Genomic DNA, 19,922 nt, shown 5'->3' with positions numbered 1-19,922 from the left:
GCCTTCTGGAAAGCTGGGAGCTGGAGTAGCTTTTCGGCCAGGATTCAGATGAGAGCAGTGGGCAAAAAAAGCTGATCCCTCCTGTTCTGGGAGCTTCTGGTTGTAGGCCAAAATCCTAGAACAGATTTTTTTCTAAATGTTCTTACTGCAGCTATTAATTTATATCACAAATCAAGTAATGAATGACTTATCTTCATCTTCTAATTAAGTTTTAATACAAGCATTACCACTGAATTCTCTGGCAAGGAAGAACAGCACTTTTTTGGAGTGACTATAATTTAGTACACTTGTGTTGCAGAACGTTTCATTTTATAGTATCTAACTGCTTCATAGATGGTTCTTGTTACAGTATGATATGATGAGCAATTTATTGTAGTGTTATGAAATATGTAAGTTAAATAAAATGTGTATACGTTGTAAAATAGAGTATTTTGAAGGTTAAATAGCTTAATCTTGCCTTTCATTTTCAGAATAATTAAAATATAAAGCCTGTAATTCTACCATTAGATACCATCTGAGCCTTAATTCTGTGGCAAATTATTCTAGTGAAATAGGGCACCATAAGTTCAAAAATGTGCAAACACACAGCAACAGACTGAGGAAGGAACATTCTGCATTATTTATTGGCTAAATCCTAAATAATTAAAGAAATGCCTACTCATTAGTTAAAAATTAAAGCAGGTGAGAACCTTGCCAGCAGAGGGAGCAGTCATGTCTTTCCTTAGGTTCCCACCGTTTCGAGCCTACCCATCATTTCCACCCTACCTCCTCTTATTGCCCGGCCAATTTCCCATCTGGACCTAGCTTTGCCAGCCTGCTCCTGATGACAACCTATAATTTTATACTAAATAAGGGATTCGGTTTTAAAATTATTTTATATTTTGTCATCTTTCAGAATCAGCTGTTCCATTTGATATTTGTGTACTAATAGTTGAAATAATGGTGGAGGATCTTTTTGGTCACCTGTGAGTAAAATGTGATTCACTGTTTAAAGAATTAAAGTTGCAACGATAGTTGGCCTTTCTGAATTGGTAAGCAAAATGCAGTGACATTTTTTTAGGCAAAATTGCAACAAAAGAAACTCCTACACTTTATATATAAAATTAATAATTCCTAAGGGAGTCACAGGATTTCAGTTAAGCTAGTTGGTCTCAAATGCATTAATTTCAGCAGTTTCGTTATGACTTACTTGTAATATGACTCTCATTCTTTCAGTCCACTCTTGTATCTCTACTACACTATGACCAACTCATAGCACTCAATGTGTTTAATTTTCTAAATTATTTTTGCAAATTTTTTTAATTTTGCAATTATTGAAGACATATAATACCATAGAGTTTCCCATATATGTGTATATATATATATATATATATATATATGCTTTATAACAATGAGATAAGCTCATTAATAAGGACCAGATAGTATTTAGGGAAGATGCTGGGCTCACCTCAGCCCAGATTTTGTACTCATTTCTTCCCAGCTCTTCACACTTCACTGGAGAAGGGCTGGATGAGATTTATTTTATCTACCCACTGCAGCAGTACTCATGCACCTGCACCCCAGAACTGTTTATGCTCACGTGTAGCCTGTGCTTTCAGCTACCAACTGCTAAGGAAAGAGTCAGAAAAGCACTGAACAGGGATTCAGCTCAAAATGTGTCACTCTTTATCACCTTGTACATTGTCACCTCTTTCAGCCAGATATTAATGGGATATTGAGCACCCAGCTTTCTCAGCTTTGTCTCTCACCTTATCATTGTGATACCACCAAATATTTTCCTGGTACTCCAAAGCTATAGATACAGCCTCCTAAACCAGGTCTCAAATAGAGGGAAAATACTCAGTAAAATGCTGACTTCAGTTCCCAGCTTACTGTTGACTGGCGTGTGACATTGGACAACTCACATGACATCTTTGTGCTTGTTGCATGACTTAGAAATGAGGAATGCAGGACTTTCTTTTGTTAAGCACTTGGTGATTAATATATGGAAAGTTTGTTTTAAAGTACATAGTCTTTGTTCTCACTTTTGGTTTTGTAGGCCTCAGCAGCAACTGTTACTGACTTCCTTGTTTTACCTGTTGAGTCATCACTTATTTCACTGTTGGTCTTTTTAGGTCTTTCCTACCATGGCAAAAGAGTCATACTTTTATTTTTTAGGGTGCCAAGGTTTGCTGGCATTAGATACTTTTATAGCTCAAGTAGTAGACAAGTCAAGGCCATCCATTTTCAGTGAAGATGTAAATATTTTTGTGTATGTAATACTTCATTTTTATTTCCAAGCTGATTATTCTTCCTGAAAACTCATCCTGAATTTTTTATGGATTCTGTGTCATCCATCATCATCTGATATATTTGATAGTAGCATTGCAGGGTTCCTATAGCAGTGATAGTGGTTTAGGTGTAAAATAAGGGAACCATGCCTCAAATGTTTTGAGTTTTTAGGAAACAAAAATAATAGTTCTAACTAGTTTCACAGTTGAAAGACTGCTGAATATACGAAGACTGTCAAGACACACATTATTAAAAGCAATTTGAACAACCAAAATCTAGAATTAATACCTCATGTAACATATTGGCCAGCAGATACTTTGTTACTCCCTTTCCATTTTTGCAAGTATGTTTTATCTAATTACCTGCTCATGTCTTCACTACTTGTCCTTTCTTTGCTTCTGTAACCTCTATGAAATTATTCAAAAATGCTGTTCATTGCTTGAAATTAGCTAGTGTAATACACTGTGTGTCTGAGCAAATGAACCAAAATAAAGCTTCTGTGACTTCAGCCATATTTATACTTAAGTTCTATTTCAGTCAGTAAGGTTCTTCAAAGCTGAAAGAAGATGCCTGATCAGTCTGAATCCCTAAATGTGAATTTCTCATCACTTTAGACATTATAGTAAATCTTGAAATATATTTCTAGGATATCTGTCTTCCAGCAAAGACATCATGCTTGTATTCAGTTTTGTTGTGACACTGGTAGAGATTTCTGCATACCAAAATGTGTTTATGTATGATTCGTCATCTTATGTTCCAGTGGCCTGAGTGTATATTCATTTTGGAGCCAAAATTCAAAGTTCAGTGAGTAGGTTTGGTGTGTACAAGCACTAAGAACAATGCTAATCAGAGTCAGAGTAAGTATAGAATTTTATACTTTACAGTCTTTGTTAATTACTGCTAAAGCACTGTTTGGCAGAGCAGTTATTAATCTTTAGAGGATTTGTGGATGATACAAAAGTGCATGAACTGTATCTCTATATAATTAGTACAGGAGCCTAATATCTAAATTCTTTTCCCAAAATGTATGAGTAATTCTTGTATTTTCTAAGCAGTAATTATTTACATAGCTTTTCAATTTATAATTCTTTGGAGATTAAGTAGTAATGGCAAGTGGTAAATATTTGCATATTGTGAAGTCATTACCACACAATTGTATGATAATCTCTCAGAAAATATCAAGAATTATTTATCTATTGGACATCCAGCCAGTGCTTCATTATAGTCCAATGTGGCACAACCTATTACTGATCTTTTTTGTGAAAATTCACACACCAAAATATGCTTTAATAAGGTTCCTATTACTTTGCATGTACTTGTTTGCTTGCTGTTTATTATCAAGACCTTCTTTCAAATGAAGTGTCAGGATTACTGCACTCATCTGCTGTTAACAACACAAACTGTTGCCTGTAATTATAATTTACCTAAACTTGGGGGGGAATATCGGAATTCATCTTTAAATTCTCTGCTGTCATATGGGAAATGTATGCTACTCATTGGGTTTTGTCCCAGTGCTAGCAGTTGTTTAAGTTGTTTTTTAGGTAATGAAATCCATTTTAGGATTTTATATATTAGCTTTTCAATTAAATGTTTTAAAATAAAATCAGTGATGGAATTAGATTGCTAGAACATAAAGGTACAGGAGTCGAAACCTTCTGTCAAAAGATAGGCCTTATGTCTCTTTGAAGAGACATAGTCTTAAAATACCTTATTTTCAATCCAATATATGAATTGGTATTGAAATTATGTTGATGTATTGATCTGAATACAAATGCAAACACATGAAGCCCATGTGATTCAAGAGCTTAATGTATTTATACAGGTGCTAGCTGGATCTCTTTGTAGAGCTTTAACATGATTCTCTTATTTTCCTATTAAATTTTGAGATGGTTACTATGTACAAAAGTTGAGGCCATTCTAAGAACATTTTCAGTTTTTTTACTTTTTTATACTTAATCCAGTGGGAGGACTAAAAAATTAAATATTATTATTATTACTTAAATTTTGTGAGCTTTTTAATTTCTTTAGAAACTGATGAAATAAAAATGGGAGGACATATCTCTGGGTGTTATAAAAATTTGACAGGAAATCAGAGGAGAACTAGAAATTAGAGCAGAGTCGAAAAGAGAGGGTTTTTTTCCTAATACAGAATACAGATGAACCAAGATTGATTTGATTATTAGTAGTAATAGTAAAATTGCAGTACAGTAAGAACTCAATCCAGTAGAAACACACAGTATTAATTTCAGTCTGTAAGTCTGAGTACAGAGGCTGTACATGTATTTTTGTTGGTAGAATACCATGCTTTATACTCAAACACAGGAGATGATATATTTATTTTGTAAATAAGTATTTACAAATACACACAAATAATTACTTGAAGCTATGTAGATTCTGCAACAAATTAGTAGGACAAAGCAATCTTTTTCTATAATTGCTCTTCCCAAAAGCTGGTTAAACAAACATGTCTAGTTTCCTATTGTTTTGACACTACACTTTGATTAAGCCCTAATATTGCAAGTTTGCTCTTAAAAGATAATGTCTCTCTAAAACAGCAAGCACAAAGTAAGATACAGAATGGATGCCCAGCCCAGCCTGCACAACAGGCTTGCTACCACGTTGTTAGAATAATTACATTTTGGCTGAACTAACTAATTAAGAAGACCTGCAGTACATCTAGCAAGACTGAAAACTTTTCAGGACTGGGTTGGAGTTTGGGGATTTTTAATTTTTGCATGCAATTTAAAACAATGCCTCTTCTAGCTGCCAACAAACTCTTTCCCTGAATCTCCCCATTCCTGGCTTCCCTCCTAACCATGTCCTGGCTCACCTCCAGAGCTGCCAAGTTTATGCCAGAAGCAGGAGGTAGATTTGTATGGGGCTGGAGGAAGATCTGGAGCTCTGTTAAATTTTCAAGCCCAGATGGGGCAACATGATTTGTGAGTTTATGTCAGGATGCCATACATCACAAGTATCTGTGTGCTGACGTCAGCTTTGATAGAACATTAATGTGCTGAACACTGCAAACTAGAAAATACATGATAGATACAAATCTATGGCAACAATGCCACATAAGCAAATGTCTGTTTGGTGTGGCAAGTCACTGTGCGAAATATTTCCCAAGATGCACTGCATTAAGCCAGGGGAATATTTTGACACACTTTAAAAACAAAACCATAATCAGCAAGCAGACTACAATTTAAGAAAGCAAACCTATTAAGAAAAAGTGAAGCCATCATTGACATAGATATCATTACGCAACTATTGAATTCCTGTCCCTCACTTTAATCTTTCCAGAATTAAGGCCAAATAGGAAAGATGCTATTCTTGTGGTTTGCAGGACTGTTAATGGTGAGGATACCTTTCTGATGGCTGACCATCTTTTTGTCCAGTTTTTGTAACCCATTTTTATCCAAACCAGCAAGCAAAAACATTAATGGACAGCAAATTTTTCTTTAAATTGTAGAATATTTTTTCCATAGTGACAATTAGGTTAGCTTCCAGAAATCATGATTTTGTTTATCTATGTACCAGTTTTGTTTTGCTTGCTAATACAAATAACATCCAGCAGCCTACTGAAGAACTGGAAAGATATGGTCATTTCTGGTCTGTGGAAATCTAGATTGCTGGCTACTTCAGATTTATATTTATACCATGTTTACGTGGTTGCCCCTGTAGAATAGTGTAACCAAAAGCTTCCATTAATATGTAGTATACTGTCTCTTTCTTCCTAGAAGAGGAAATAATTTGCAAGTCAGCTTTAATATTTCAGGGGTGGATATAATAGCAAATCTTATTAATTGATGTGTAGGCAGTGTTCTTTTAACTCAGATCACTCATGTTATTCCTCATAAAGGAAATTCTATAGTGTAACACTGTTTTATCATTATCCATCATTAGACTTTGTAGGTAAAACTGAAGTTCCCTGATTCCATGGCGGTAGATCATTTTGGCCTGTGCACAAGTACCGGCTTTGAAAAGAGACCAGTCCCCAGGATTTAATGCCATCTGGCCCATAAGGTGGGGAAGGGAGGGGGTGTAAAGGTGCCATGGGATCTGTGGATTTAGGCCTTGCAACCTGAGCAAATTGGTCTGTGCAGGCAGGCCACAAGTTACTTTATGTAGTGGTCAACAAACAGAATTCAGATCATTCTTTGATGAGAGTAGGTAATGTTCAGCTTTATGTCTGCTTTGTAGGCCTCTCTGTGACTAGGAAATAGACTGTCACTGAAACATGGGTTCCTGAAAGCAGTTGATGTACTAATCGCTATTTTAATAAATTAACCTGTATGTCAGTACAATGAATGGATTTTTCCAGCTTATCAAGGGATGTTTCCCTTCTCTCTGCTCCTAATTACTTTACAAGTTGTTAGTATCAAATACTTTAACAGGATTTAAATTGGTATTTCATAAGAAGCATTGCTTGTATAGTTTATGAAAGAAGTGCAGAATGTACAAAATGCTTTAAAATTCATAAAAGATGCAAAACTGTGACTTGGAGCTTCTTCATACTTGTAATGGGTATTTTAAGGTGTTTGATCTTGATACCCATGAAAGTATGATGGGTATATCGCCTACAGCCATCCAGAACAAAAGTATAGCAGCTGTCTAGGCAGCTGCAGGATAACAACTTCTTATTTTAAAGAAATACTTTGGTTTTTAGCACAGATTTGTCTCTTTTTTCTTTTACTTTTTTTTAATTTTTCTCATTAAATACTGACATCATCAAATCATTTAAGAACATTTAATCTGGAGTTACCTCTGAAGATCTCTGTTTTCACCTTTGAGTGTTGTTTTCTGCTCCATAAAATGAAGTAAGGAAGATTGCACAGAAAACAGCTTATTTAAGGCATATAGCACTACACTGTTGCACGAGGCATAAAGCATCACCTACCACAAATATATTGAGAAATTCTAATGCGACTTGAAGCCTTAGATTCATATGTTGTGTAAAGAGAAACTTTTAGAAAGAAAAATATTGGAGGAAATGCTTTGGGTTTCCATGCTTTTGACTGATGAACAAAATGAATAATCATGTGGGTTGTACTTGCTCAGAAACTTAGAGATATGGGTAAGTGTATCCGAAACCAAAGTTTTCAGAGCGCAAACAAAAGCTGGGCATCTTGACTCCTAGTAGAAGTCAATGAGAGGTGCTTAACTGCCACATAGTTTGTAAGTATCTCTGATGTGAGCAAATGCTGATGTTCTGAAGATTTAGGAAAATATTAATTTTTTGCTGAGTTAGCCCTTTTATAGTTTCTCCTTGTCAAATATGTTTTCTTTAGACTGAAATTTCAAGTCCTTTTTTAAAAAAAAAAAAAAAATAAAAAAGCCCTCTAATGTAATTGCTAAGTATTGATGACCTATTTTTTTTTCCCCACAGTTTGCCATTGAGAAGACCGAGGCTTACTCTATGAACATTAATTACCTTTTTCATCACATAGGATGTGTATTTTGTTTCCATGTCTTACAGAATAAAGCAATTATGGAACGTGTAACAAACTTGTCAGATACGGTAGTTGGTCTTGAATCATTTATTGGCTCAGAGAGAGAAACCAATCCATTATACAAGGACTACCATGGTAAGTTCCATCTTTAGCAATGCAAAAAGTCTGCCCTGAGTGTTTCTAGGGCACTTAGTGGCTTACCCTCCAGTTGGGTATCTGCTATAAAGTAGCATTTGATTTCATTTTAGAATAAACCTCTTAAATGTTTCTCCTTGCTAACTAGGCTTGACTTAGAAAAATTTTCAGTAAAGTGCATTAAGGCTGCAAAGGAAACATGGCAACTCCTTGCATGTTGTCAAGCCATATTACAGAGGCATGGCTCAATCAGATGTACATCTCAACAGGCAGGCTTTGGGGAATTCACATGCAGAGGAGCCTTGGCAATCATCTGACCAGCAAGCTGAACCTGCCATGAAATCAATACTTTTGATCTGCCAAGTTTTAAATAGAGAACAAGGGGAAAACATATATTAAGGTGAATAAACTGCTAAATGGTGTGCTGTATAAACTTGACATAAAAGTAATGTTCTGGTTTTCAGCTTTGCATTATGGCACTTGAACATTTAAAGAAATTAATATGGATATGTGTGGCATGGAAAATGCAAAAACAATTTTGGTACAAAATCGTGTAGACTTTCAAGTGATTTATCTTCAAAACATGTAAGGGTGTTTAATCGTGTTTGTTGTTTTCCAAAGACTATGTTAGCTGCTTCAGCAGAACTATTTAAATTTTAAAAGACTAGATTAGAAGTTATGCATAGCCAAAGCAGTGAATGAGAAACAATTTTAGCTAATCCAGAGCGGTGCTCTGAGGGTGCATAAATTACAGCTATTATTATTATGATACTACTGGAGTTGCATAGAAACCTTTAGTTGAAAGTAAACTGCTTATCCAAAAGCTGCTGTAAACATGTGAGAATGTGGCAGTGTTTTCCATAGCAGCATACACAGAAAAAGAAGCAAAGATGGTGTTGAGACACCACTGTGTGTATGCAGGCTGTAATTAATAAATCAGAGAAAAATCTTTTTTATTCTGAAAATAGTGCACATCTCATTATCTGAAAAAAGGTGAACAAAAAAAGAAAGAAATGTGAACAAAAGCTAGAATAATTTGCCTCATTATTTTTCCAACTGTATAATGGTGCTGTGGCATTTGTTTATGCTAACATAATTCTGTCAGTTTGATACTCCCTTTCTCAGGGAAAGGAAAAAATTCTTTAAGACAATGTATGTTTTAGCAGTTATTTTCTGGATTCCTGTAAAACTGTATGCTAAATCATTTCTGGTACTACTTAATAAAGATGATGTGCCAATATATACATAGCTTTTGAGGTTTAGGCAACTGTAATTTAACATTTTAAAAAAGGTACTCTTGACAGTTTTAACTTTGTGGATTCCTTTTGCTTAAGAATATATTTTAAGATTATTTAATTACTGCAGATGGTGGAAGATTTTGACATTCAGTAGAAGCTTATTTAAGTTATTGCATTATTTAATGAATCCTACACAAATAATTTTATTAAGCTGTCTGCAAATCGTAATTATTGGAAAGTCCATATAATAACAGAAGAATTATATAGGTGATTTTTAAGTAAAATTTTTAGAATACTGTATGTAAGCAACATTGTGTTATACCTGGTATTTCTATACATAATAATTCTACTTTGAACTCATGAGCCAAATAAATAATTCTCCTATGTCACCAGACTGGAGACAGGGATAGAAGGTTTCAAAGTATACAAATATTTTTGTAATACTATTGAGAATATTTGTAATTGGTACCCATAAAAATGATGCTTTTAAAATTATTTCTGGTTTAGGAAACTTTCTACCCTTTTTCTTCCTTACAAAGAGAAAAAAAATAAAACCCCCCAAAAATACTTGCCTTACTTTAAATTAGGGTTTTAGTACTTGGGTTTTTTCTCACAGCTGCCGTTTTCAAGTAAGTTGTCTTTTATAAATGTTCAGTATTTCCATTTAGACGGTGACTTTATGAATAGCAAATATAGGCCAGTAATTGAGAAGCCCTGTAGAATTTTCCTGGGTTTCAGATGTAGGAAATCACCCTTAGGTTGTTCAGAAACTATATTAGGCTGCACAAAAACCATCCAGCGTCCTTGTCAGAAAAAATCAGCTTGAGCTTTAGCTGACAGAATGCAGAGCTTGCAGTGCACCTAGTACTATTAAAATCATCTGAACAGCTCTGCAAGCCTTCTGCACAAAGAAAATGTATTTCTCCAAGCATGGCATACAGGTTAAAATTTTTCAAAAAGCAGGATCTAAATCAGTATTTTCCAGCAACTTGTTTTCAAGTCGTTTTTAGGGCGCAAAACGAAGTACTTCTCATTAGAGCTTCTGTGGTTATCACTAACCCATAAGCCTTGTTTTGCTGGCTGCTTACTGGTGCATTTAATAAAATAAAGATCACTCAGTGGTGCCGTGGGCAGCATGCAAGGTGATAGCCATATTTGCTTACTGTAAATACACGAGAAAATCACACACAAACTGGCTGCAGTTTTGACAAGTACTAAGATCGCTCTTTACATCTGTACTTCTGTACCAAAGTGCAATTAGTTTTCCTCGCAAAAGGATTTCTGTTTATCTTATTCTGCTTGATTACTTGAGTATAATCACACAGTTTGCTTCATTGCTCCTGGTAGTAAGCTTCAGTTTAAAAAGGGGAGGATGAGTGTGTAAATATACAGAATTCTGCTGTAGGACTAATTTATGCATCTAGATGACAGTGTTTTCTTAATTCTTTTTCCTCCTTTACTCTTTCTTTCCACCAGGTTTGGTTCATGTACGTCAGATTCCTCGGCTTAATAGCTTGATCTGTGATGTGTCAGACACGAAGGATCTTGCTTTTAGATTAAAAAGGAAGCTGTTCACCATTGAGGTAAGAGAAACAGTTTTGTTTCACTATTTAGAACCCAAAAGGTGGAGCTAATCCCATCTCTTATGTTTCATTTTGTGAAATGCATGAAATATGCATCAGATGTTGTAAATTCATTTTACTCTGGTTTTGCTGTTCAGAATGGCTTTATAAAATCCTGTAATATGACTTCTAATTAAAAATGTCTCATTTGCGGCTCTCAATCAGTCCATTATAAATAGTTTATTTGGCTTTAAAATGTACATAGAAAGTAGGCCACAACCTTCAGTAACAAAGTGTGACATGTTTCTAAGGATGTCAGGAGCATATTTAATTAAATGTTAATGACTTGCTCTTACTTGTGTTAGTGGGTGGGAAAGTAGCTACATGTTATTACCCCAGTAGAGGGATTTTAATGTATAATGCTGCCTAAAATTGTGTGTGGTATGAGGGATAAGTGTCCTTATCAGTATTCAGAAACCATTTTCCTTGCATTACTGAAATCACCTTTCGCTCTTTTATGTCATTTTAAACACAGTATCATTTACACTAATGTCCGTAAGTAAATTTCCCACTAAATTTAAACTTTTTTCTGTGACCTTTATGCAGACAGTCCTGATAGAAGGCAGTAATACAAAAGATGTATTTCATTTTAATCTTGCTAAAGAGCAAATGAACATAGCACTATTAAGCAATTAGAACTGATGTATTTATTAACCAAGTAATGCTTAGAGATGGAAGGTGGCTTTCGGGGTGCTGTGATAGTCATTGGTACAGTCTGGGCAAATTTTTTTTAACAAAGACATGAAACAGCCGAGCATCCCTGACAAACCATTTTGTTTAATCTCTTTTCAGATGAAAAGCTCTTAAGCAGGCCACTTGTCTTAACTGCTCGAAACCATAAAAAGAGAGAATTGCCACCAATAAATTAGCATATTTTTTACTCCATCACCAAATGATGGTCAATGTGGCTTGGCACTGCTTTGGTGTTTGGGACTTCACCCTTAAGTGACCACTTTGGCCCTTATTTGACCCTCTGCCCTTTTTAGCTGGCCACTTGATAAGGTAACTTAAGGGTTCTCTCTCTTCACTGCCCCCTTCCCTTCACAATTGCAAGTAGCCCTAACATATAAATCATTGAAAGGGCCCTATCAAGTGACAAATTAATGTGCCCTCCTCCTAATTAATGGTCATCAATGTCTTTAATTATCTAATCCTATTGAGAGTAGTTAATAGTTAATCAGGCGGCCAGTTCTTCATGCAGGTCATCTCTGCATGAGTGCTAGAAGTTTCACAACTAGAGGTATCCTTTTCAGAAGCCACTTAAAGGCAAATATATGGAGGAGGACTTTTTTCCCAAAGGCATTCTTTCGTAATGTTTCTCACTTTCCAGGGAATGTGGTTAGTGAAACCAGTTAACCCATTTTAACAACTGCTGTTGAGGAGTACATTAGAAACCAATACCTTACTAGCATCTGTTTGGTTTTGAAATACAAATGTACTTAATATTTTCAGAAGTGCAGAGGAGCGTGCACCCGCATTTCACAGCATAGTAAACTTTCATTTATTATGGCTATGAATTAGAGTATTTGGGGTTTTTTTTCCTCCCTGAGTCCTTACTCAGAATATGTTTTTTTCTGTCTGCTGTATTTGGGATTCCAATTTGTAATGTCATTTGGAAGTAAAAAAAAAAAACAAAACCAAACAAAAAATGACAAAACCTTTAGCAGGAATCTCTGTAAAAAGAATGGAATTAGCGATGGGGCAGAAGTGTTGGAAACGAGTGTAAGCAGAATCCTTGAAACAACCTATTGCCCTAGACTTGCATGTATGACCTGCCTGTATAATTTCTCCCTTCCTTGCTTAGCTGCATTCCCTTTAGAATAACTTCAGGTTTTTTTAGAGGTGTGCTTTCTATAAGCTGCTGAACTAACACAAACTGGGCGATTTTGAACGTGCAGGGTCAGTGTCCTACTGTGTTCTTCCTGTACACATTTCAGTAATCTATAATATATATGTTTTTCTTCCTCATACTATTAGGGGAGGCAGCTAGGCTGAATAGTACAGTGAGGTCCATAAAAAAATGGGAGCAAGGGAAAACTGAATTAAGAAGGGATGTGAATAAGATGGGTTTCTGCAGTTAGAGTGTGTCGTGTCAGCAGTCAGGTTTGGTTCTGGTGGTAAAAACAAAGCAGCACAGCAGTGTGTGTTGTGTACGAGCAACAGTGTACTTCTTACAAAGTACAACTAAGTTGATGATTTCTTTAGTATGTAGGTTAAATGTGAAGTAAAAATGTATTTTGAGTATGTTACAGTTTTTTAAAAGCTTCTGCTTAGTTATATACACACTTTAGGGTGAAAATATTGACCTCTACTTGAAATGCCATTTTAAAATCAAATTATATAAGAAAAGATAGAAATATACAACCTGTGATTTATGGAAAATTTTCTCTAAAAAAGCTTTTCATCACTACATCATTCTTTTTTGACAGTTTAAAATAAGGGCATGGGACATGGATTTTTTCAGCTTTGGATTGCTTACCAGTTAAATCATTTTATAGTTTAACCGTCATCTGTAAAACAACCTTAAATGTCAAATCCATTTTATTAGATTGCAGTTTTGTGGGAGGGACTCCTCCTCTTCATAGTCTGCAGAGTCATTGAACTGTTACAGGTTTTCCTGTATCTTCGTCATCAAAATGTGATTGACTGAAATGTATTCTGAAGGGATTTTTTTTTAATTGAAGCTTTTTTTATTAATATTTATGAGTGTTAATTTTTCATTTGTAAATAATGTGGTAGACCCTATCAAGGAAAACTTACATGTTTATCATAAAAGGTGCAGTAGCTCTATTGAGCTTTCCCAAATCTTCACACATTAGTTACTAGTGATATATTATTATATGGAATATTATCAGAGATCTGTCTTATGTGCTTACCACTTTAAAGGATACAATTTTGAAGTTAGCCTGTCTAATCCTATTTCTTCCCACTTCGGAATCTTAATTAGAAGGAGATAAAAACCATCATTTGACTAAATTATTGTCTTGAATCTGTAGCAAAAGGTATAATCCGCAATTGGGCCAATTAGCGTACCCCATAGTTAGCTATGCTGAGGCAGGAAACTTGATTAGATCTGACACCAGCCTAGTTCCCACTGTTGTTTTGCCAGGTATGATGGTCAGACTTCAAAGGGCTTGAGGCATCAGCAGGGCAAGGTTTGGAGGCCAGCTTAGGTCCGGTCGTTAATCTCTCTGCTAAAACCACAGCAGCCCTCTCACAAAACAAGCTTACACGACACAATCATGCGGTATTAAAGTTTGGGTTGAGTCATGCCAATTTGCCTTTGATTTTCTGATGATTGACTAAAAGATGGCTACATGACTAGACACATACTGAAAGTTTACTGATTAGATAAGTTCCCCAAATATTTGAAATATTTTTTGATTTCTCAGTTAAATGATATGACAACCCGTTCATCTTAATGAAACTTTTCAGCAGAATTGTTCTTGAAGTATTTTTTGCTTTCTTTGTAGCTCTGAATGTAACTTTCTTCAGCATTTGGTAAATTTTACAGGGATGTTAGGTTCATAGTTTTATTTGATAGAACTTGGTCTTTGTTGTTCCAAAGCCTCCTGTGTGAAAATTAAAGGAATCTGTGCCTAGATTTGATTTTTTTCACTCCTCAAAATTTCTAAGGAAATGTTTGCCTTTGTTATTTACGTATGTTTATAATTACTTGCAAAAAGGGAATTTCCTCTTAATTATTTTCCACCTTACTGTGGATTAAAGTGCTGTTCCAGGGCTGCGATTACATAAGTGTTCCTTTCTTTTTCAGTATGATTTGTTGAAATATTGCAGTAACAGTGACATGTTTCCATTCTGAGAAGAGCCTAAGGCTGCTTTAGTATTATTCCAAATGATTGAAATTGCCATCTTGCTGACTTTCCCTTGGGCAGCTTAAGGCCTGTTTACTTTTGTATTTGTTTCACATGTTCCCTCTGAGTTTGGCTGGCAGGACATCATTACCTGGTTTGACAAGACATTTGGAGAAGATTCATATTTGATTAACTCCCTTTGTTATTGGCTGATCAACATAAACCTCTGAAATTATGTGTTTAAAGTTAAAACTTTTGATAAATTCATATAAATGTTTGCAAATAGGAAAGTGTATGAGTTTAATTCTCTAGTTTTGTTTTACTGCTAATTTTTTAAGTATTCATGTATCAGTCAATTGGTAATAGTCTAGAAAATAAGCTTTTTCCTACAAGTTTTATAGTACAGTTTGTCAAATGAATGCATGTTGTGACTTTTTTATCAGAGAGCCAGGTGTAAGAGTACAAGCCAGATGATATGATTTTCTTTTTAAGGGCTGTATAGCACCTGTGCAAACCAGAATAGAAATCTTTAAAAGACAGCTAAATTTAAAACCAAGTGTCATATGCTATATAAAGAATTGTCACACAGCAAAAATAAGTAAGTTTCCAGAGCTTAATGTTCGAGCTTAGAAGATTCTTTTCTGAGAGGTGTTTCCTAATAGGAGAAGAAAGAATGGGAGGAGTCCTGCAGCAAGCAAGTTGTTGGTTTCTCAGTGGCAGGGAGATGCAATATGGTACTATGGAGCACTCTGCAGTGCATTTTTCCTAGTGGTAATTGCCAGAGTAAAAGGTTATGTCTTTGGAAGGAAACAATCACAAAACTCAGGAATTAGGTCTGCACAGAATTAAAGTAAATGTATGACTCTGAAGGCATTAAAATAATGTCCTTTTTTGTCTATCAATAAAGGACTATGAGAAAATTAATGATTACCAAAATAAGGAAGATCTAATTGCAACTCCAGACGTTCATGTGTATGCTATGAGTCCAGCATTGGTACCTGGAAGGAGACTTAAAACTCTTTTCTTGTAAGATGGTGAACTTGGCAATTAAAACCAGGAAATGTCTTAGGTAGCTTTTATCTGAATTCTCTGTATTTCTACTTTTATATTTTTTTTATACCAGCTGCACTGTGATAATTTTAAAGGAGAAGTGCAATTAGCCACTGCTGTACATTATTTACCAAAAGAGGTGGTAAGACCAAGTCAGAGCTGATGTCTGCAGTGCTTCAATGTGGTATTAGCATCATACATTTTGGCCCTAAGAGACTTGGGAGATGGTGGTGTCAGTGAGTGCCAGAACTGTGCTCCTGGAACATTTTGCAGTTATTCATTAAACACATCAAGACCAGATACAAACATAATGGTTCAGGGTTATTCATGAGCTGTTTCTTCTGGAGCTATGAATCAACCCAATCATCAGTGCATATGGAATCAATATATATTTAAAATACACGTACATGCCATGCCAACCTCTGTATCAATGAGACTAGAAAGTACCTTTTGTACCTCTAACAGCATCACTTCTTATAGGGTTCTTCCAAGAGAATTTGAAGCAGCTTTCATTAATGACATCCCCTAATGCTGACTATATTTCACTGATGTTTATAAAGCTGAGCAATTTTGTAAATAAACAAACAACATTTGAGTTAATCAGCTATTTTAGGCAATATTTTAACAAAAAGAATCTGTGAGCCAGTGAGCTGACAAAAGGCAAAACATTGGTTTGTTACAAATTTCAGTGAGGTAATAGTTCTATAGCAATTGGAAATTAATTCTTGTTTGCTGAGATAAAGTTCACACATTATAACACCAAAGCTAATACATACTCCACGATACATATTGTAATGTTGGGAGCTAAGTCAATGTGCTTTGGTAGATAAATTGTGACATTCCAAGACTTGACCCCACGTTAGGGCCTTACAGCTTCAGAATGGAATCTGCTTTTACCAAGCCAGAGGGTAACACAATTGTGACTGCTCCACTGCCCAGTGCCTGGAACATAAGTGAAACTTCACAGTTTTTCCTGGCTCAAAGGTGAGACAGAACTTTTCTTTAGGGTTCCAGAAAGTGTATTTCTTTAATTTTCTACTGTAATAAAATCCTTGGGGCATCTCATCCCCATGTGCTAGAGAACACAAGTACCCTTGGAACTTACATGGAAAACTTCTCTTTCCCCTCAACCTGCCTTGAGCACATAGCATCATACCTGTGGCAGACTGTAGTACTGGATGCTCCACTCCAGCTCAGGGAACTCTGCACATGAAACTAAACTTTCCAACAGAGACTGGTAAAACACTGTAATAAAATTCAGATTAAATTTAAGCCAGTCAAACCACTGTTATATTGATTTTTCCTGACCTTTTTTCCTATGATATTAATAAAGATATTACCACTGTTTTATTTAAACATAGTTCAAAAGATACTACTTATAACACCATAAAATTTTCTTAATCTACAATTAGTAATACTGCAAAAAGATTCTTTTGCAAAACTAATTATGTCATAATTCCAAGCTCCATTTTGCATTATTTCATCTAGTAGCCAGTTCAGGTTCTTTACCTGGTATGGTGTACTTCACTGAATTGTTTTGTCAGATGCTGTCAAGCCAACCTACCATTGTTAAAGAAAATCAAACTAAATCATTTTGGCATGAGCCTTGCAGGAATAAGGCACAGAATATGAAGGGTTTGATGAAATCAAGGATTTGATTTCAATATTGTAAAAGACTGCCTGTCAAAAATGTATTACATTCTTTCAAACACTTTTGAATAAATAAACGTGTTTAAAATTGTGACAGTACAATTTAGATAAAGTTTTGGGAGATTATTTTTAAATTGTAAGAACTTGAGGTAAAACAATACTCAGTGTGCTCTTAGTTAAAAAAAAAACCTTGAATATTTATGTTACATAGAACTGAAGTCAAGTGGTAAGTTTTATGTGGTGTATGGAATTTCATTCAGCTTGTATATTGGGAATATGTGGACAAATTTAGTTTGAAAATATCACCTTATTGTGTCATACAGAATAATGTAGATTAAATTATTTTAATGTTCTGAAGATGAATATAGGAAGGTACTGTTAACTTTTAGATTGCATATGAAGATTTGTAGTATCCTGAAGTTTATTTCATAATTTTGATTTATGGGTTGTTTGACATTATACAAGTGTAACATGAGGGTTCCATTCTAAACTTTAACACTTAAAATACAGTGCATCTGCAGTTCCTTGTCAGTAAACAGAAGTCATACATATTTTTATTAAAACAAATAATTATGTTGTTTAGAAATATTTATACCGTAATGGTGGTTTTGCAGTGGAAGAACAAGCAACAAAGCCATTAATGCAATTAAAGGTCACTGGTACATATTGTAATGGACTGCTCATTTACAGGATCTATGTTAAGGGTCGGTGCTGCAGCATAAAATGAATTGGCCTTGTTCAGTCAGTAAATGAATGGGTCAAGTTATCTTTTATTTGCCAGAAAAATAAAGTAGTTGGAATATTCCCAGTCCTTAGTGTTAGTGGACAGGTAGGCTAAAGAGATAGTTCGTTAAAATGTTGGTTGGTAAAGGTTAAAAAACTCTTTATCTACAAGGTATATATTTTTCACTAAAGTAGTAGTGCTCTTTAGATATAAGTTAGATATTGATGTTGAGTGTTTAAGAAGTAGAAAGAATTAAGTGCTATACACATAGTTCTCAGCTGGAACTGAATGCCACCTCTGTTAAATGTTTTGTAAAATACCAAGTTTTAATAAAAATAGGATATTTCATAGTTGTATGATGTTCTCACTTTACAAAGAATAACAAATGTAATGATGCTGTTACGTGTTATGTTGGTGTTCTAAACATAAGGAGGACATGGAGCTGGTGGAACAAGTCCAGAGGGCCACAAGGATGATCAGGGGGCTGGAGCACCTCCTATATGAAGACAGGCTGAGAAAGTTGGGGCTGTTCAGCATGGAGAAGAGAAGGCTGCGTGGAGACCTCATAGCAGCTTCCACTCTCTAAAGGGTGCCTACAAGGATGCTGGAGAGGGACTCTTCTGTAGGGACTGTAGTGATAGGACAAAGGGTAACATGTTCAAACTTAAGCAGGGGAAATTTAGGTTAGCTATAAGGAAGAAGTTCTTTACTGTGAGGGTGGTGAGGCACTGGAATGGGTTGCCCAAGGAGGTTGTGAATGCTCTATCCCTGGCAGCGGTCAAAGCCAGGTTGGACAGTCTTGGGTGACATGGTTTAGTGTGAGGTGTCCCTGCCCATGGCAGGGAGGTTGGAACTAGATGATCTTAAGGTCCTTTCCAACCCTAACTATTCTATGATTCTATTATTCTACACAGTAGAACAGATCTCTAAATTTTATACATCTACATTAATGCAGGAAAACAAAAATTAAAACTTACAGGAAGTCAAATTCTCTCAAGCATCGGTTTACATCATATCTGAACCTTATCAAAATACATGTAAGTGCGAGTTCAGGGAAAGAATGAGAAGAGGATGAATTTACATCTCTGCATGGTAGTTGCATATCCATCTGGATCATGTCATCTCAAGACTGTTTATTATGCTTTTGATTATTGATCTTTGGGCAGAAAATGATTCAAAGTACCTTGTGAAGTAGGAAACTGTAAGGTAGACCCATCTAAAACTTGGGAAGGATTAAAATGTCATTTTGTAGGTCAGCAGAGCAAAGTTGCCAAATGTTTGCTGTGACTAGTAGCATGCATAATCAAAGAAATTCCAAACTGTTTTTTTGTAATCTTGCAAATTCAAGATTAATGCTTAACATTTCCAGTCTTGTGAATATGTTAGTGATTTTGGATGAACATAGTCACACATTTATGGTTTCTTTAAATTCTTCACCTCTAAAAAAGCTTTTTTCATATCATTTTGCTCATCTCTTTATTTTACTGATTCACAAAGGATATTATCCTTTACTGAACTTTTAACATACAGGAATGTTTTATTGAGAGCAAACTAGTCTTACTATCCTTAGTCTGAAAGACTTAACAAAAGTGCTGAAATGAGACAGGAGTTAAAAAATATCCATAGTCTGCAAAATACTGCAGGTAAAGAAAAAATGTTCTGTAACTGTTGTACAAACACAACTTTCTGCTTTGGCCAAATTATGAGGTATTATTTGTGACTGAATTCTAGAATACATTTTATTTTTATATTCTTGGCCAAGAGGATTTTGCAGAAAGTAGATTGTCATAAGCAAAATGGCTGAGGACTATGGTGCTTAGGGCATAAATAGATTTTGGTCATGCCATCTTTGTTGCTCTCTATCTCACAGTTGTTTTAGTTGCTTGCTATTGATTTTATTTTTCTTGGTTGTATTACATGTGGTTTTCAAAGGAATCTGTTGTTATGCATAATGCAGTTTTAAAATTTTT

At 35.2% G+C, this 19,922-nt stretch overlaps 1 protein-coding gene across 2 annotated transcripts in view; it reads left to right on the top strand.

Moving 5' to 3' along the window:
* ELP4 (elongator acetyltransferase complex subunit 4) overlaps nt 1–19,922 on the top strand; it is a 138,871-nt gene that overhangs the window by 53,746 nt on the left and 65,203 nt on the right. For both annotated transcript variants that reach the window (XM_031050355.2, XM_031050354.2), the window contains 2 exons: nt 7,745–7,853; nt 10,568–10,674. In XM_031050355.2, coding sequence (XP_030906215.1) covers nt 7,745–7,853; nt 10,568–10,674 — 216 coding nt within the window. The remainder of the gene's footprint in view (nt 1–7,744; nt 7,854–10,567; nt 10,675–19,922) is intronic.

This window comes from Melopsittacus undulatus, chromosome 8 (genome assembly GCF_012275295.1).
Source record: "Melopsittacus undulatus isolate bMelUnd1 chromosome 8, bMelUnd1.mat.Z, whole genome shotgun sequence".
NCBI classification, from domain to species: domain Eukaryota; kingdom Metazoa; phylum Chordata; class Aves; order Psittaciformes; family Psittaculidae; genus Melopsittacus; species Melopsittacus undulatus.
Note: the sequence above shows the minus strand (reverse complement) of the source record. Positions and strands in the feature narration are given on the sequence as shown.